This window comes from Poromitra crassiceps (assembly GCF_964638095.1).
Source record: "Poromitra crassiceps genome assembly, chromosome: 5".
In the NCBI taxonomy this organism is placed as follows: domain Eukaryota; kingdom Metazoa; phylum Chordata; class Actinopteri; order Beryciformes; family Melamphaidae; genus Poromitra; species Poromitra crassiceps.
This window is the reverse complement of record NC_139642.1, coordinates 20,440,567-20,460,566: the sequence shown is the minus strand read 5'-3', so window position 1 is coordinate 20,460,566 and position 20,000 is coordinate 20,440,567. Positions and strand designations below refer to the sequence as shown.

The 20,000-nt window shown below is 44.3% G+C and overlaps 1 protein-coding gene across 1 annotated transcript in view; it reads left to right on the top strand.

The window, feature by feature from the left end:
• LOC310777484 (solute carrier family 12 member 9) overlaps positions 1–18,207 on the top strand; it is a 121,428-nt gene extending 103,221 nt beyond the window's left edge. Inside the window, exons 11-13 of the mRNA XM_083637822.1 lie at positions 11,914–12,088; positions 13,533–13,679; positions 14,611–18,207. Coding sequence (XP_083493948.1) covers positions 11,914–12,088; positions 13,533–13,679; positions 14,611–15,566 — 1,278 coding nt within the window. The 3' untranslated portion in view covers positions 15,567–18,207. The remainder of the gene's footprint in view (positions 1–11,913; positions 12,089–13,532; positions 13,680–14,610) is intronic.
• Positions 18,208–20,000: the final 1,793 nt, after the last annotated feature.

Below are 20,000 nucleotides of genomic sequence, written 5' to 3'. Positions count from 1 at the left end.
TAGCTAATGCAGCAAACAACCTGCAACAACACAGAGGACCTGTCTGATTCTCAAGTGAACGAGCTTTATAGGTGGCATTTCTAGGTAAGAAGTTGTAATTAGGCTGTCTGAAACCAGTTTGATACATAAGTTCACTGAATTTGCAACCTTTCTAGTTACCTGGTTATGGATCATTTTTGAGGAACCATACCATGAACACTTTGGTGGGTTAGGATATCCCATGATACCTTGCAACTCTTACAACCGACGAAGAAGAACGAAGCGAGCCCCTAATGGCGACGCCCACAAAAAAGTGAAACAATGTTGGCTAAATAACAAATATCTGTCACTTTCTTTTAGTTTTTATTCTAGGATAGTCAATAATGTCAGCTAGAGCTGCACAATATATCGTTTCAGCATCGTCATCGCAATGTGCGCATGCGCAATAGTCACATCGCAGGACATGCAATGTCAAAGAATAAGGCAAATTAACTCAAACACGTCAGGCTATAACTTTTTTGGTGGGTTGATACTCAGCACTTAGCACACTAGCATCCTGCCAATCACTCTGCCTGCAGCTAAAAACACTTGCTACTATGTCACATCCACGCAGGTTACCCACTACCTTCTTAAAGCTTGATGAGCTAATCAAGTCATTTGGTGTAAATTCCTGTATTTTTTCATATCTCAATATATATCGCAGAAACCAAATATATTGCAATGTCTGTTTTTTCCAATATCGTGCAGCCCTAATGTCAGCCTTTACTTAATTTAGTGCAGTCAGATGTTTGTACAGTGTCAGGAAAGTCACTTTAGTCACAACAATAGTAGGAAGCATCTTACCTGACTCTGTTATGGACAGCAGCCACTAGTTAGGTTGCTAATATAACTAATGTTAGATAACTCGCTCCGCCCGCCCCAAAGCAGGACTACACAGCCAGGATGTTAGCACCATTGCAAACCTTCAAGTGTAAGTGGAGTTCGTTTTAACTGTGCTTTATTAAATGATAAGCTGTCATTACTTCCCATTTGTAGCGTTTGTAACATTTTCGTTCGCTGGGTTTTAAGCTTTTAATTTGAAGGCGGAAAGGGGAAATGGTGTATTCGTAGATTGAATTGACACTGGTCTGTCAATTCTATCAGTTCATATGTACCATTTCCCTTTTTCGACTTCAAATTAAAAGTGTTCACGGTAGCCTGTGAAGCCTCGACCTTTCTGGATTATAAAAGTAGTGTAACGTTAGAGAAAACAGCCCCCAGCCATGCCGTTTTATACAAATTTATTGCCAAATGCTTTGGGATTCAACTTGATCAATCTTGGCCAGAAAGAATCTTGTATATTCAATGCAAACAGCACCAGTGCGACCTGTCGCGTGCAATGCTGCCTTCAAGCATGAGGACGTCTGAAACAAGTTATTTTTCATCCACCTATATTAAAATTAGTTACCTAATTAATCAAGTATCTAGTTAGGTAGCTAGGTGATAGGAGCTCACTTGAGTTACAGACAGATCCAGAGTCTAAAAACTTTTTTTTAAAGGCACTGTGTGTGATTTTTTTTGTCCACTAGATGTCGCCATTTCAAACCATAACAAAACTTGTTTACCCAAACAATCTCGATCCCACCCACCAGCGCACAGCACTTCCTGGTTCCCCCACCTCCCTCCCTCCCTCCCTCCCTCCCAAGCAACGGAGATATAAACAACTATTTTGTGCATAGCCTACCTACTGCAGACGTAAGTACATAAAACAAGCACGAATGCATCTCGGCTATGTATTTGGCTTGAGTAATGACAAATTTCACATGATAGTCATAAACCTTTAGGATATTGACAATAGTCCGCTTGGTAAGACTTATTTGTATAATCTGCTAACCGATCAAAATCCATGTAATGGTTACATGGATTTTGAAAAGGTTACATTGTAACCTAACCTTTTGCATAGCCTGCCCTATTGCTAAGTACAGTTAGGCAAAACGTTGTCTAAAACCAGGTTGACATAGCTAAATTAGGATGATTTCAATTCAATGTTGGGGACATCGCTAGCTAACCACAGCTGTCTGTCAACAGTGAGTAGCTTAGCCTGTGTTTTTGTTCGTCTGCTAATACCAAGACATGGCCAAAATGTATTCATAGTGCAACGCTAGTATTTTCTCATTGTTAGAGTTGTTCAAACTAATTTCAAACGCTTGAATCACTGCTGTATTTTATAGGCAGGCAAACCAAGCTGTATGCCTGAAGCCCAGGCTAGCACCAGTGGGACAAAGAGGAGACAGGGTCGCAGAGAGGAAGGTCGGCTGTAGGACGATAGCAGATCTTGTCGACATCCTGAAGAACCGCATAGCTGATGGAACTGGTCACGTCATCCTGGTGTAGCCCATATTTTAGTTTTGCAAATAAAGTATTTTTTTCTGATAAACGAAGTTGTGAAATCAATGTACTGAGAAACATCACATACACTGTCTATTATATAAAGTAGGCTATATATACACAGAAACACAAATACTGGTAGGCACTAGGCTACTGTAGCTAGACACACTCAGCTTTAGGCAAATCTAATGTTACAATGGAGAATAGTGGCCAAGAGACATGGATGAAGTCATATCAACTTTATTGGTGTACAGAAGATTGCAGACAGCAAACATCTAAACATCAAAGATGATAGAACATGTATTATACAGGTTTGCTATAAAAGCACAATTTCTCCATCTCAAATATCATAATGGTGGGTCCACTTGTTTTCTATCTTGTCATCTTCTGGATGACTGGATGACTGGCACCTTGAAAATCAGACAAATGGAAACGTGTTTAGTATTAATTTGAATCATCTATTTTGTAGCTGGTAGATATCAAGGCAGGGTTTCTCCACATTGTCATGAATTAGATACTTTTACCAAACCTTGATTTGTTTGGACGGTGTTACAGCTATTTTCTAATGTAACGTTGCTTAGTGAGATAACAACAAACTGCTAACATTAGCGAAGCTAGCTTTTCTCCATGGCCTTTCTAAGTGTTTACACATTACTATACCGTTCTGCGTCATAGTGACAGCAACTGGACGTAATTATAAACAGAAAATGCATGCGAAATTTGTAATGGGAAGTAACGTTATGTCATTCATGTCAGCTTGTCACCAGAATGTCTGTGTATAAGTTATACACGAACGACAAGCTAATCAAATCCTGCAGCAGGCTACAGTGTAGCCTGCTGCAGGATTTGATTAGCTTGTCGTTCGTACACACTACACTAGCAGTGTAAAGTCATTTGAATAGCCGTGAAAAGCAACAGTTAGCCAAGTGATTACAACATTCACAGAACAAATTCACAATATCGATAACAACTTGTACATTTCGCTATCATGCGTAACGTTACTGAAATGGGACATGCAAACGCGATAACGTTACTTACCACTGTGTACAGGAGAACACGCCAGCTCCGAGTCACCTTGCAGGCCAGATATAGCTGCTCGTAGGGCTCTCCATCTAGTGAAAGCCAGACCGGCAAGGTTGACTCTGGTCTGAGATATTTCTTTTCGGCGGCGATTTGGCTAAAGTATGAAACCGCATATATAAGGTGGATCACGGAATGTAAAAGTCAGGAATGCCCGCATCAGGGTTCCGCCATCTTGGTCTACAAAATTCTGTTTTGGGCTGTGGGCTGGGAGGGGCTCACTAGGTCGGCTTCTCGGGGGAGGGGTTTCTATGTAAACTGATTCGGGATGTTAGAGGGGAAGGACAGAGGGCCATCACAACACAGGGAGGGGGCGTGGCTTAGTTGTAAACACAGAAATAAATCACTATACCTCCTCTATATATACAAGTTATTGGTTTGGGGATATTTAATAGTGCAGAATCTTACACACAGTGCCTTTAAATCTAGGAGCAATGTGACCGACGTCGGGGAGAAACTAGAGTCGGGGCTGTGTTTTCAGTTCATGCGGGGGGCGACCTTTTCCATTAGTGTTAGCTTGTTGTGTTAGCTAGCTTGTTGTGTTAGCTGCTGTGAGGCTGGCTATTAGATAACGTTAGCTTGCTTGCTAACCCGCCTAACTAATATAGCTAATCGATTTACCACCCAGAAGCCAGTAACAGTCGCAAATATCCATACCGTTACTACCGTTTTGCTTATGGAACATAGTTTGCAGTAACGGATCATGTCGCTGTTCGTTTGGTCACGTCCAGCTCACATCTGACTGTATAATAGGGGATGCAGGCAGTTAGCTCCTGGCTCATGCTAATGTTAGCATCCACTCCACTTCCCCGCAGCAAATGCAAGCCAACACACGACCAAAAATGCCACAATAACATCCGCTAATTTGTCCATAATCCTTCCCGGCCGTCTCGAGGCTGATCCAGCCGATAAATTGTCCAGGTTGCCGTTTTTTCACGTGACTTTTATCAGCTAACGTTACAAAGCAACCAACACCACCTACAGTATGCTGTCATTGTTTTAGCCAGGCAGCTGCTGGGCGCATATGAGTACGGTGCACGTGTGCCAGTGCGAGCACATGCTGCCTGTAGTTATTATAGTTAACGGCCACCGGTGTCAGTAAGAGTCAGAAGTTACGGAATGGGCCTTTAATGTGTAATATAACCCTGTCTATAATGTTCTGTCTAATTAACTGCCTATTAACTATTATATTCTATATATTCTATTCTATAGTGATTACCTTAAATTTATATTCTTGCACAGAATATATATTCAAGCTCTTTCAATGACCATGTCTACACCATGTCTATTTTCAAAAACGTTCAAGGCCTTGATTCCGCCACCCCCAAATTCACAAACTTCAAACCCTGCTCTTCCTCATCCCCTGGTTCCGCCCCCTTATCTCCTCGTGCTGTCCACCTCCTCTTCTTCATCTCCTCTTCCTCCTTATCTCTTCATAGACATGAGTACAGACTGTGTGTGTGTGTGTGTGTGTGTGTGTGTGTGTGTGTGTGTGTGTGTGTGTGTGTGTGTGTGTGTGTTTCTATCATGTCCACTAGGGCTGTGCGATTAATCGATTTTGAATTGTAATCGAATTAATTAGTTAGGACGATGTTAAAAAAATGAAAATCGTAAAATCGATTTTCACTTTAACACTTTGAGTGCCACGGCCCTTGGGCAAAAGGTGCTGTACTGTGCCACATAGGCCGCAATGCATTTTAAAACAGTCATATAATTTCTTTAATAATTACTATGTAAACACTGAACACGCACAAATAACGATGAGACTCTCTTCTATCACCTGCAAAAAAAAGTTTATTGATCCCATTTTCCGTTCTTTAGTTATGAGCCGGAGAAGATAGCTTGATTTGAGCAAAAACAGCCCTTTTTTTCTACGAGCTGAGATAATGACCCTTTTGTGAAAGGAAGCATTTCAAGCACATCATTGACTCATTGCTAATATTTTCTGATGTAATGCTGCAGCTGCCTGGGTCTGTTGTATGCTGTAGTGTCCTGCGTGCCCCACCTCCCCCCCTCCCCCCCCCCCCCCCCCCCCCCCCCCCCCCCCCCCCCCGTTGTGGGAGGAGTAGCTCTCTGCTCTGCTCGGCTCTGCTGTGAGTGCGTTTGCTCTGCGTGTGCTCAGCAGTGTAAAGTCCGCTAGATCCAGCTTTTTTACAGCCGCGTGTATGTCACCAGCTTCCAGTTGAGAACTCCACGGCTGATCATGCGAATGGGCTGTTGCAGCGGACACGAGGTGCTCAATTGTGACAGCAGATTGGCTGCTGCAGGGGCACAGCTACATTATGCTTCAATGAAGCAGCTGCATACGGACGGATGCGATGCGATTTCCTTTTCCACAACGACTTCTTCTGTGTGTTTAACTATACTTTCTCTCATCTGGAGTGCGCTGTCGCCACCTAAGGGTTCTGTAAAATAGGTTAGACACATTCAATAGCTCTCATATTGTAAGAGGCGATGTAAGAAGCTGAGATCGACACCCCCCCGTCAAAAAAACAATTTCGAGTTATTGACGCCATTTGGCGTCGCTGGCACTCTACGGTAAATTTCTAATGACGCCATATGGCGTCGCTGGCACTCAATGTGTTAACTAGGGTAATTACGTTACGCGGGGAGGCTCTCTCTCATGTACGCATGCTGCTACTTGTCCATTCTCCCTGCTGTAAAGTCTCTCTAGAGCAGGGATGTCAGAGATACGGCCCGTGCAGGTTTCATCTGGCCCGCGAGATGTTTTGGAATATAAAAAAAAAAAATGAAATTATTATTATTATTAAATTCGCACCCCATTATCATGAACTACGTGTGGCTAATAAGCAAGCTAAGAGTTCATTCATAAGTTAATTAACCTGCACTACAAGGAAGTATGTCAGTAGGTCATCAGGTGTAAACAAAGCCGCCATGATGCCACGCTGGAATTGAATCGCGCATTCGGCTACCTACCAAAAAACAAAGGAATCAACAAGATGCTGTCGAAAAAGAGAAAGGTTGACACGGAATGCAGGCAGTTTCAAGAGAAATGGAAAGAGCAGTATTTCTTTTGTGAAGTAAATGGGTAAATGAGTCGAATTGATTTAGGTAAAAAAAAAAAATCCGGCCCCCATGAGGTCTCAGTTGAACAAATCCGGCCCTCTACCTAATATGAGTCTGACACCCCTGCTCTAGAGGCTGTGATACTGGCTACTAAAGACAGCAGCGCAATGGACTTATTTCAACACCTCAAGCACAGAAAAGCACAGAGTGTGAGCACTGAGCGCAGCTTGTTGCACTGCAGGCTGTAGCCTACAAGATAACGATTGCCACAACACACTCACGCGCGCACACAAACACAGACGCTATCACCGGACGATGAAACGTTGCCTTTACAGTTCACATAATAACAAAACAACACGTGAGGCCACCGAGTGCTGATAGATTGGCTGTATTCATGGCTGTAAGTTAGCAGCCTCAGCTGACTCACCTGTCCCTGTGTGTCTGAATTTCCCCCTAACTGCTATCGCAGTTCCACGCATTCCTGTTGTGACTTTGTGTTATTCTAGTACAGATATAACTCCGAGCACGGGTGGTCGCTTAGACACTGCTAATATAATTATGTCACGGAGGAACACACAAATCCACCAGTGTCAAGTTAGCAAGCAACAGCCAGGAAGTTATGCATAGCAGCGGCAAGCTAAAACAGGAAGTTGGGTTGTTCTGCCTTCAGAGTAAAAGCGTAAATTGTCAATTATGGAAAAAAGGGGGAAAAAGAGCTCTGCAGGGCAACAAATGTTTAGAGAAGTATAATAGTATAAGAAATCGAAATCGAAAATCGAGTTTTGAGAGAAAAAATCGTCAATTTTAGTTTTAGGCAAAATCGCACAGCCCTAATGTCCACCCACTTATCATCCATCCCTTGCACATTCCAGCACTGGCCATGTGGCCCAGTGCCAACTGGGTGACATTGAAGCAGGGACGGGGAAAAAGTCACGACGTCAGACGGAGCGAATTAAAAGACAAAACGAGGAAGGAGAAAATGAGACGAGGAGTCGATGGCATCACTTTATCACGACCAAGTAGGGAGAGAAAGATCCAGGCAGAATATAGAAGAGGAGACCAGAGTGATTGAGATGTGAAGTGATGGATGAGAGCGAAGGAGACAGAGATATGAAGATAGGCTGATTGATGAGGAGAACGAGGGGGAATGGAGAGATAAGTAGAGACAGACGATTAGATAAGTGCAGACAGTCGGACCTTGCCACCTCCTCTTTCTGTTTTTACACTACTGTACCTAACAGAATACCTGTGCAGTGTATCTGTTTTTACACTATACTGTAACTAGCAGAATACCTGTGCAGTGTATCTGTTTTTACACTATACTGTAACTAGCAGAATACCTGTGCAGTGTATCTGTTTTTACACTATACTGTAACTAGCAGAATACCTGTGCAGTGTATCTGTTTTTACACTACTGTAACTAGCAGAATACCTGTGCAGTGTATCTGTTTTTACACTATACTGTAACTAGCAGAATACCTGTGCAGTGTATCTGTTTTTACACTATACTGTAACTAGCAGAATACCTGTGCAGTGTATCTGTTTTTACACTATACTGTAACTAGCAGAATACCTGTGCAGTGTATCTGTTTTTACACTACTGTAACTAGCAGAATACCTGTGCAGTGTATCTGTTTTTACACTATACTGTAACTAGCAGAATACCTGTGCAGTGTATCTGTTTTTACACTATACTGTACCTAACAGAATACCTGTGCAGTGTATCTGTATTTACACTATACTGTAACTAGCAGAATACCTGTGCAGTGTATCTGTTTTTACACTACTGTAACTAGCAGAATACCTGTGCAGTGTATCTGTTTTTACACTATACTGTACCTAACAGAATACCTGTGCAGTGTATCTGTATTTACACTATACTGTAACTAGCAGAATACCTGTGCAGTGTATCTGTATATACATACATGTATATAATGTATAAAGTGTCCAATCGCTCCTAGTAGGCCAGGGATACTCAACTTGCTTTGCCCGGGGGCCACTTTCGTGAAATGATAGAAGGCCAGGGGCCAGTTAATAAACAATCCAATATACATTTTTCTGTAGCGGATTGTAGGTGTCAGACGGAGTTTAGTCTGACAATGTTGTGCACACCGGATAGTTACTTAGGTTAAGTACATACATTACATAAGTGCCTGGGTAGCGAGCAGACGGCGGTATTTAGCAGCTAAATCATAGATTATTGAAAGATATTCCATATTCCAGACTGAAATGCTACAACAGAAGTGTGAGTATTATTGACCAGAATTACATGAACATTTGGACACTTATTCAGTGGGTATCTTGCATGTTGCGTTCAGGTGCACTGTTAAAAAAAAAGTTTTTTTTTGCGGGCCGCCAGTTGAGTATCACTGTAGTAGACTAGAGTTTGATTTAATGTATCTTTCCCACATGGTTACATTTCTTTAATGGTACCCAGAGCCGTATAATAGAAGAGTTCCGACATCTCCATTCATTCCAATGGACCAGTTTTTTACTCTCAAGAGTTCCAGGAAGTAAGGTCCTGGATTAAGCAGCACTGTCGAGTTGCAGCAAAATAGACAGTTCGTGTTGTACTCTGAAAGGGTTTTTCATCCCTTGAATCAAATTGTACATTATCAGCTTTATTTTAGCATGCAAAAGTAGCGCGAGACCCATTCCTGGCTGTTCATTGGCTAATGAGTCTCGCATTTTGGTCCTCCGCTGACGCCACTCTCTCTCTAGAGGACACTAGTGGTACCTATATGCCACCTCTTCAGCACAGTGTTGGTGGATAGTAATGGTGGTTATTAGGGGTGTCACAATATATCGTCCCACGAAATTTCGCGATAGTAAAACGTCACGATATGTATCGTTGAGATGAAATCTCATATCGGAAAAAAAAAAAAAAAAAAAAAAAATTCAAAAAATAGACTAAGAAACGTCTTTGTTTGTTGAAGTTCAATGTGTGGAAAGTAGTTCAGTTGAACAAGTCTCTGAAGAGACACATGAGAAGTTATACAGGAGAGAAACCATTCAATTGAGTTTCTGGCAAAACTGTTTACTTGACAGGAAAAACTGAAGATGCATAAAAAATAGATTAAGAAAAGTCTTGTTGTTTGAGTTTGAAGAAAAACTGAAGATGCATAATGAAAATGTATACTGCTGAGAAACCTTTTAGTTCAAAGTAAATCTAAGTGACGGTGTAACTCATTCTATTTCAAGATAAGCCTTATCTCCAATCTCATGTTTTTTCTAGTTGTTATTGTAATAACAATTTCCCACAACAGCATGTTTTGTATTTGTGCATTTCAAATAAAATACTACTTTTCCAGTCATATATTGTCATTATTCAAGTTTAAAAAAATATTGTTAAAATCGTATCGTATCGTATCGTTATCGTGAACCCAGTATCGTGATACGTATCGTATCGTGAACTGAGTGTATCGTGACACCCCTAGTGGTTATATTATGGAAAGCATTATAATGCACACTAATACACACAGTGTGCATTTAAATGCCCACTCAGAAACAGGCACACACACCAATAAACACACAGGTGTACACACAGGCACACATACACACACTCACAAGGATGCACACTGTCATCTTTGCTCCCTGCCACAATTCTAATAGGATTTTGATTAGGGATGTCATTTGTTTCTGCATCAGAGGAGCCTGGAATTACAACACAAAACATGATGCATACAATCTCAATCTCTCTCTCCCTCCATCTCTACCTCTCCATTCTCTACATTCATTCCCTAAGCCCTAACCCTAAACCAGGGGTGGCCAAACTTCTTTGGTTGTGGGCCGCATACAGAGAAATATAAGGAGTCGTGGGCCAAACAATATTAAGCGCGGCAGTTTTCGCAGCAAAAAAATTGACCAGAAAACCCTTGTGCCATCAAAATTTTAATTTCTACCTAAATAAATATATGACACATAGTTTATTGATGTGCTCACCTATTACAATGGGTATTTCTGTATGTTTTCAAATTTTCTTTTCCTGTGCAAACAGGTTAAGACAGATAATTGAACATAACATTAGTATTAAACATTCATTCAGTATTAAAAATGTTTAAAAATAAATAGACCAGGTCAGGGTACTCAAGTATAACCCATTTTCAATGGTTTTAAATTGAAAAAACGAAATGGGGGAAATCAGTTTTTTTGTTATACGGTAGTTTTTCCCGTTTCTTTTTCTTAATTTTTTTGTTTTTCCGTTTTCGTGTTTTTGTTTTCCGTTTTCAACTTTAAAACAGAAAAACGGAAAACGTTTTTAGCACCTTTTTTTTTGCAAAATTCCTGGCGGGCCACTTAACTCATTGAATGCCATGGACGTCCTTCGACGTCCAATTAAATAGTGACGTAGAATGCCACGGACGTCCTTCGACGTCCAATGCGTTTTTTGACGGTGGGACGTCGATCAAAGCCTTCCGCAGCTCCTGTACAACTATAGTAGCTATTGGAGGTGTATAACCTATTTTACGGACTCATTAGGTGGCGACAGTGCTTGCTCGGTGCAGTCCAGATTAGAGACAGGTCCGAGAAACAGCCTAAAAGCCGTGGATCAAAGACAACCCGATGCATGCTCCCAGAGCCATTTGCTCTGTCGCGGGAGCTGACATTGGCTCCGAACAGGAGTCAATCCGCGCTCACAACTGAGCCCCTCTGTCCCTGTCTGTCTGTCTGTCTGTCTGTATAGTTTCTCCAACCGATTAGCAGCCAGGAAAGCAGCCCCTGACGCCAAACCATTCAGCAATCCGGGTTGGCTCTTCCCTGCTGTGGCGCTGAGAGCCGACAGCAGCACACAAACGCAGCACTCCGAAAATATAATGGTTGCGTGAGGCTGTGTGCAGTGTGGGGAGGAGTTTACGGGGGGAGGGGGGGAGGGGGGTGGTGCACGCAGGGCATCACACAACAACTACGTCACTACATCAGAAAATATTATCTTCAGACTCAGTGAATGTGCTTGAAATGCTGCATTTCACAAAAGGCGGATTATCTCAGCTAATAATTTGAAAAGCCTGAAAACGCTGAAAACAACCTATCTTCTCCGGCTCATAACTAAAGAACGGAAAATGGTATCAATAAACTTTTTTTTGCTGATGATACAATAGAGCCAGCTCGTTCTTGTGCGTGTTCGGTGTTTACATAGTAATATCACACAATATTCTGTGGGCCTCGAGAAATCACTGAAAACGCTCTGAAAACTCTGGCACTGGGAGCATCCGTTCTCCAAAAGTGGCTGGCACTGAATGAGTTAAAAACAGGCAGCAGTTGCCCCGCGGGCCATTAGTTTGGCCACCCCTGCCCTAAACTAACCTGTTGAAGAAGTCACAACCTGCCTAAATGACCTCAGTTCGAAGGTCTAAAGCTCAAGTTGCCGCTCACACGTTGTAGAAGTACAAGAACAACCACAGATACAACCACAGATACAAACTAAAGGCAAGCTAACTCTCCCTCTCCCTGCCCTTTTAGGTGCGTAAGTACCTGCTGATGCTGGATGTGAGGAAGGACCATGTGAAGTTCTGGAGGCCTCAGGTCCTGCTGATGGTCTCCAACCCCCGCAGCAGCGTGGGCCTCATCACCTTCATCAACGACATCAAGAAGAGCGGCCTCTACGTGCTGGGACACGTCCAGCTGGGAGATCTCAGTATGGCTCCTTCCTCTTACCTTCACAAACACTTCCCTCTCCTCGCTCCTTCCTCTTACCTTCACAAACACTTCCCTCTCCTCGCTCCTTCCTCTTACCTTCACAAACACTTCCCTCTGTTTCTCATTGAGATGAGCTCCATGCTGTATTGATGATTTCTGTGATGATTGATTGCCTGCCCCCCCCCCCCCTTTGTATCTGTATGCTGTATCTTCAGCCTTGTCTCACTTTCCGTCTCCACTGTCAATCGTAGTTGCACCACCCCCATGTTTCAGGCACCTTCACTTTCCCTCACCCTCCCCCATGTTTCTGGCACCTTCTCTTTCCCTCACCCTCCCCCATGTTTCAGGCACCTTCACTTTCCCTCACCCTCCCCCATGTTTCTGGCACCTACTCTTTCCCTCACCCTCCCCCATGTTTCAGGCACCTTCACTTTCCCTCACCCTCCCCCATGTTTCAGGCACCTTCTCTTTCCCTCACCCTCCCCCATGTTTCAGGCACCTTCACTTTTCCTCACCCTCCCCCATGTTTCAGGCACCTTCTCTTTCCCTCACCCTCCCACATGTTTCAGGCACCTTCTCTTTCCCTCACCCTCCCCCATGTTTCAGGCACCTTCTCTTTCCCTCACCCTCCCCCATGTTTCAGGCACCTTCACTTTCCCTCACCCTCCCCCATGTTTCAGGCACCTTCACTTTCCCTCACCCTCCCCCATGTTTCAGGCACCTTCTCTTTCCCTCACCCTCCCCCATGTTTCAGGCACCTTCTCTTTCCCTCACCCTCCCCCATGTTTCAGGCACCTTCTCTTTCCCTCACCCTCCCCCATGTTTCAGGCACCTTCTCTTTCCCTCACCCTCCCCCATGTTTCAGGCACCTTCACTTTCCCTCACCCTCCCCCATGTTTCAGGCACCTTCACTTTCCCTCCCCCTCCCCCATGTTTCAGGCACCTTCTCTTTCCCTCACCCTCCCCCATGTTTCAGGCACCTTCTCTTTCCCTCACCCTCCCCCATGTTTCAGGCACCTTCACTTTCCCTCACCCTCCCCCATGTTTCAGGCACCTTCTCTTTCCCTCACCCTCCCCCATGTTTCAGGCACCTTCTCTTTCCCTCCCCCTCCCCCATGTTTCAGGCACCTTCTCTTTCCCTCCCCCTCCCCCATGTTTCAGGCACCTTCTCTTTCCCTCACCCTCCCCCATGTTTCAGGCACCTTCTCTTTCCCTCACCCTCCCCCATGTTTCAGGCACCTTCACTTTCCCTCACCCTCCCCCATGTTTCAGGCACCTTCTCTTTCCCTCACCCTCCCCCATGTTTCAGGCACCTTCTCTTTCCCTCCCCCTCCCCCATGTTTCAGGCACCTTCTCTTTCCCTCCCCCTCCCTGAATCTCCATGCCTTCCCATTGAATCATCTCACCCCCTCACCTCTCTCTCTCTCTCTCCACCCTCCCAGACACGTTGCCCTCCGACCCGCTCCAGTGCCAGTATGACTCGTGGTTGTCCCTGGTGGACCATCTGAACATCAAGGCCTTCGTCAACCTAACCCTGGCTGACTCGGTGCGTCATGGCGTTCAGCATCTCCTCTTCATCTCCGGACTGGGTCAGTACCACCACCACCACCACCACCACCATCATCACCACTAGGGTTCGCCCCGATATGGGTTTTTGAAGCACAATGGATGTATTTGGATGGGTGTAGTAGCCAAGATATTGAGTTAGTACTGTTAGTCGATCTGGGTATGACGAGAACATTTTCTTTTCAATTTCACTATTGTCGAATTTATTTATTTCAATTCATTTTGGAGGCAGACATAGTTTCTGTTTAGCTGCAATTTGGAATGAAAGGATGTTTTTCAACCAGCTTTGTACGTTTACAATATGGGTTTCTGTGAGTTTCTGCTGGCAGATGAATGGGGAGCTCTGGCAGCGGTCACATTAACCAAAGATTTTCTATATTATATATATTCCATAGCTCTCGGTGCAGGCATATTGGAGACATAGCTCATTTGCATACAGACATTGTAATGATACAAAGCTGGTTGAAAACCGGCAAAGTAGCCCTATACGTTTTTGATTCAAGTCATATTTTCATTTTTAGTTTTAACAATAAACAATGTAACAACAAACTATATTACGTGCATGCTCTCCTCTTCAACCGCTCCCCCTTAAAACATCGAAGAGCCATGACTCTCAGTCCTCTCTTGTTCTATCTCCCTGTCTTGCTCTTCTCTTGCTCTCCAGACTTTACTTGCCACTCATTCTCTCACTTCCTGTCTAACTTGGACCACGCTTCTTTTCTCTCGCCCTCGTGTCTTCTCTCTCTTTGGCTTCACTCTCACACTCATCCACTCCACATCCCTCTGGCTCGCTCTTTCTCTCACTTCATCGGATAAATCAGCTCTGAACTTCTGCGGCTCTCCGCTTAACAACTCGAGAGAAAATCAATGATAATGGTGAAGAAATGATTTGCGTTAGATTATAACAATCCATCTATTCCTTTCTCTAATTTGTCTCTTGTTCTTCCTTTCCAGGTGGGATGCGTCCCAACACGCTCGTCCTGGGTTTCTACGACGGCTGTCTCCCAGAGGACAAGCTGCTCGGCCCGTTGCTGTGTCCCAGTCGCTCCGCGGACCCGGCCGGCCCCTCCAAGGACCCGGAGGAGGAAGAGCCCCCCCTCTTCCACTTCGCCTCTCTGCGGGGGTCCGGCGACGGAAAGGACTCGGGCGAGCTGGGGGACGGGAAAGCTCTGGGACCCCAGGAGTACGTGGCGGTCATCGCCGATGCCATGAAGATGCTGAAGAACGTGGCGCTGGCCCGCTACTTCAACCACTTTGACCGGGCCCGGGCCCTGGCGCCGCCCGCCGGCAAGGGTTCCGTGTACGTGGACGTCTGGCCGACCAACCTCCTGCGTCCGGACAGCTCCAGCTACGTGGACACCTGCTCCCTGTTCCTGCTGCAGCTCGCCTGCATCCTCAACATGGTGCGCGCCTGGCGCAAGGCTCGGCTCCGCCTCTTCCTGTGCGTGGAGGCGGGCCGCAGTCTGCGAGGCTCCGAGGAGAAGCTGGGCCAGCTGCTGAAGGAGCTGCGGATCAAAGCCAACGTCTACACCGTGCCGTGGGACCAGCAGGTGGCGCTGCACTGGCAGCGACAGGGCGAGTCGGGCAGGAAGCGGCCGCCGCCGCTCCTCGACGACGCCGCCAAAGAGGAGGAGAGGCGCGCGGCGGAGGAGGAAGAGGAGGACGACTACGTGAACAGCTTCCCCAGCAACGCCACGCGCCTGTCGGACGAATACCTGTCGGCCGTCAATAAGCTGATCCTGGAACAGGCGCGGCCTCCGCCCGCCGTGACCTTCCTGTATTTGCCCCGCCCGCCGGCCGACACCCGACGCTACACCACCTACCTGCGCCAGCTCGACCTGCTGACTCAGGACCTGGGCCCCACACTGCTCATCCACGGCGTCACTCCTGTCATCACCACTGACCTTTGACCTGTCACCTCCTCCCACACAACGCAGTCACATGTTGAGTGAAGGGAAGCTGACAAGGGGTCAGTTTGACAACATCCTCCACCCATGTCGAGGTTATTACTGGAGGCAGAACGTGCACTACTTTTAACAGTGTGCTTTGACCAGCAGTGACCTGGTGCTAACCTTTAACCTTTCCACCCCACAGCAACTGATAAGTTCTTCTTCCGTCTCATTCCTGATTGAACCCTGAGATGAATTTTAATTCGATTTTTTTTTAATCAACCCCCCCCTCCCCCTCCCCGACTTATTTTGCTCATTCCTGCAGTGTTTTTTCTTTTTCTTTTTTCTTCTTCTTTGTTCTCTCTTTTTGGCTTTGGCGCTGCTGTGCTCAAAATCCTTTAAAATGACCATTCCATATGCACACAGGTCTAGCAGTGCCTTATGAGTTAGGGAGAGTTGGACCGGGTTTGAAGATTGGAACAGTGTTTTACAGGAAATCTGGTTTTCCATTTCAGGAAGAGTGTGTGTGGTGTGTAGAACAAAGGAAACCAACTGAATATTATCGATCATAGTATGAAGGCTTTAGAAGTTTTATGACTAACCTCATTTCACTTTGGATCTGAGGAAGACATTCCCTTTTTTCCAAATGCACTTTTGTCCTTCCTCTGCCAAATGTACAGCTTTCCAAAATCGCTTAAAGCCCGCCTCCGGTCAGTTTTCCGACTTGTATAACCGCTGGCGTTCTATGAAAACGTTCTAATATATGTTTGTATATTTTGCACGTCATCTGATTCTGCGCCAAAGAACGTACATTGATAAGAACCGCAGGCTAATAGGTTGTTCCACCGCAACATCAGAATCAGAATCACTTTTATTGACACAGTATGCAAGTTACAGTACATACGAGGAATTTGTCTTAGTGTCTGTATGCAGAGATAAGAAGTAGGAAGATACAGTAACTAAAGACAATCACAAAGTTGCAAGTGCAATCAAATCGAGTAAATATATACAATGTGTACATGAGTGATGAAGTGTTCTGTGGATGATAAATATAAATTTACGTTGAATTTACATGAGATTTACAGACTGAGTTAAATAGGCAGTGGATTTACATGAATTTACAGTCGAAGTTAAATGAGTTTACATTGAATGTACATGAAATTTACAGGCTAAGTTAAATAGCATGCATATGCATAAAACATGGCAGCAGCGCTGTTAAAAACTGGTCAAAAAAGCAACAAGAGCTTCGTCTCTTGCCTTCAATGCTCTTTGTCTGCGTGACAGTTCTGGTCAGGCGTGCAGCAAACACAGTAACATTAGCTTAGCTGCAAGCTGCATTATTGCTTACAGTTCCAACAACCGGCCAACGGATTTCAAAGCTGATTTCCTGTTGGAAAGAGTGTGACTCGAAATAGTTAACAGAGAAGCTTTTGGTCACTTAGTGGCATTTTAAGCCCTGGCAAAGTGGTTTTTACAGCAGCAGGCTTAGCTAACGTAGCTAACAGCTACTGTAGCAATTTAGTTAAGCCAGCTGCCAGCTCGTCCTCATGACGTATAATATAACTATTAATAACTATAACTATAGCGTTCCATTGAGTCATACGTCATCCTTTTTTAATTTGAGCACAGAATGAGGTTATTTGTAAAAACAAAAGACAAAAAATACAGTGGCGAACATGTGACAACCCATGAAATATCCTCAAAATTACAAAATTGGAGGCGGGCTTTAAAAATGTTTACTCAGCTATTAACTACCATGATCATCTATTTTATTGTGATTTTTTTTGTGTATTTTAGGTATTCTTATCATTTAACTTTTAGAATGACTGAATGACTGTTTTGCTCGACCAATCGGGATGCCACAGTGCCTATATTAATTTGAATGTGGGTCCAGGTCTAAATCTCCTCCAGGCTTTCTATAAATGTTTAAGCGCTATGATCAACATTTGACCTTTGCATTTTGTGGTACAAAATATGACAGTTTCTTAACTTGTGAATAATGCAATCCATATCCTTTCAGATCAAGGTCAGTGTTCATTAACTACATCTCTAATGTGGAAAAGCTTGAATCTTTTCAGCACATATAATTGGTCTGACAGATTTATCATCACATTAAAACGTGCCAACACTCATGTCAGTGGACCCACTAATATAGGTAATGTAACGTAATGTAATGTAGTGTAATGTAATGTAATGTAATGTAGGTACTTTGAAGTATTTCAGGTCCAGAAAGCTTCCAAATGCGTCCAAAGAAAAGCTGGTCTACTTGAATGTGGAAGTGGGATTAACCTCTACCTGGAAAGGTCTCTAGATGTTTACTTGTGGGCCATTTTAATCCATAACATCTCCATTATGAAGGCTGCGTGGTGGGACACATAACATCTCCATTATGAAGGCTGCGTGGTGGGACACATAACATCTCCATTATGAAGGCTGCGTGGTGGGACACTGACACTCCTGAACACACCGTGGACACTACCTGTACAGGCCTTCTAAATAGGAGAGCTTTCCCTTTGTCCCGGAACTGACGTAACAGCTTTACTGAAGAAATGAAAGGATCAATGTTTGAAGCACTGTTGAAATCTGAAGGAAAAAAAATTAAATATATATACACATGGAAACTGCATGACTGAAAAAAATAAACATTTTTTTTTTTATTATCTGTCTTGTGTTTTCCAGAACTGTTTGCAAAAGCCAAACCAAACTTAAAGGAATACGCCAACATCTTGGGGGATTCGCCTATTTAAATGAAAGGAAAATGAACGCACACTAAAGGTAGTCGTGAGGTGCTAACCTGGTTCGCACCTCACTACTACCTTTAGTGTAGCAGTGGTTAACACTACTAACCACTGGAAACAAACTTTGATTGAAAAAAGCATGGCACACTCTCGCTCCATATGCATTTCTCTCATTGTAATATGTTTCTGTTCCCGATACCAAGATAAGATACAGTCGATACCCTTCTCTCTTCTCTGTGCGTGCAATAGAAAGGTAGCTACATTCCCTCCTGCTCGTTAGCTTAGCATAATGACTGGTAATCTGCGGAACGGGCTAGCCTACCCCCATTAAGTCACCAAATATACACATTCAAACAGCGCCAAAACGCTTTCATGTACTCTTATGGACATGTTGGAACTCAACGTGCATTTACCACGTTATGTCAAATTACGAGACATTGTAATTTACGAACCAAAATACATAGTCCGAGCTTCTGGTTTTCTTCAGGAAAGAGCTTCCGGTATGCATTTGCTTCGTGAATTACAATTACTTAGTTATTTGACATTATTATTTCATAATGTGGTGAATGCACGAGTCACAACATGTAAATAAGAAGAGTACATGAGAGCATTTTGAAGTTGTTGGAATCTGTATTTGGTGACTTAACTCATTGAGTGCCAAGGACGAGTATGTTCGTCAATTCGTTTAGTAACGTAGAGTGCCAAGGACGAGTATGTTCGTCAATTGCATTTTTTGACGGTGGGACGTGGATCAATGCCTAATACATCTCCTGTAAAAATTTGGGGCATGTTGAATGTGTATAACCTATTTTACCGACCCATTAGGTGGCGACAGTGCTCTCCAGATTAGAGAAAGTTGAGTAAAAACAGCAGAAAAAGCCGTGATGAAACCATTGAATGGTTTGGCTTTTCGCTGTCGCGCTGGGAGCCGGCGCACAACGGTGGGGGGCTCCGAAAATAGACTCTGGGTGCAGCACACTTTGAAACGCGCAGCAGAAAGCCCAGAATCGGACGCAGCTTCATCCCAGCTCACAACCGAAACCCCAGAAACGAGCGAGCCCGATCCAGACTCCCCCGACGAGCGGCGGCCATCCGAACGTGGATCCGCAAGCAGCAGAGCGAGCAAAGCCACCAGAGACACACCCACGGAGGAGGAGTTTGGAGTTGAGGGGGGTGGGGGTGCTGTTATATTGAAGGAAATTACTGTTCAGATGTTTCAGGTCAGAAAATATTAGTTTCAGAGTCAGTGATTTGCTTGAAATGCTTAATTTCACAAAAGGCTCAATATCTCAGCTTTCTAGATGGAAACGCCTGTTTTTGCTGTTTTTGACCTATCTTCTCCAGCTGATAACTAAAGAACGGAAAATGATATCAATAAACCTTTGTTTGCTGCTGATACAATAGAGTCTCATCGTTCTTTGTGCGTGTTCGGTGTTTACATAGTAATATCACACAATATTCTGTGGGCCTCGAGAAATCACTGAAAACGCTCTGAAACTCTGGCACTGGGAGCGTCCGTTCTCCAAAAGTGGCTGGCACTCAATGAGTTAATGGGCGTACGTTTCAGTTGCAGAGCAGTTTGTGTGCTTCAGGAGGAGCTCAGCTTCTGTGTCCTCAGATAGCACAGCAGCTCAGACAGAGAGATACTGAGTGTGCCAGCCAGCCAAATTACCTCGTCCCATACAGTCACGCTCACTGCCAAGTAGGGGTGGGAATC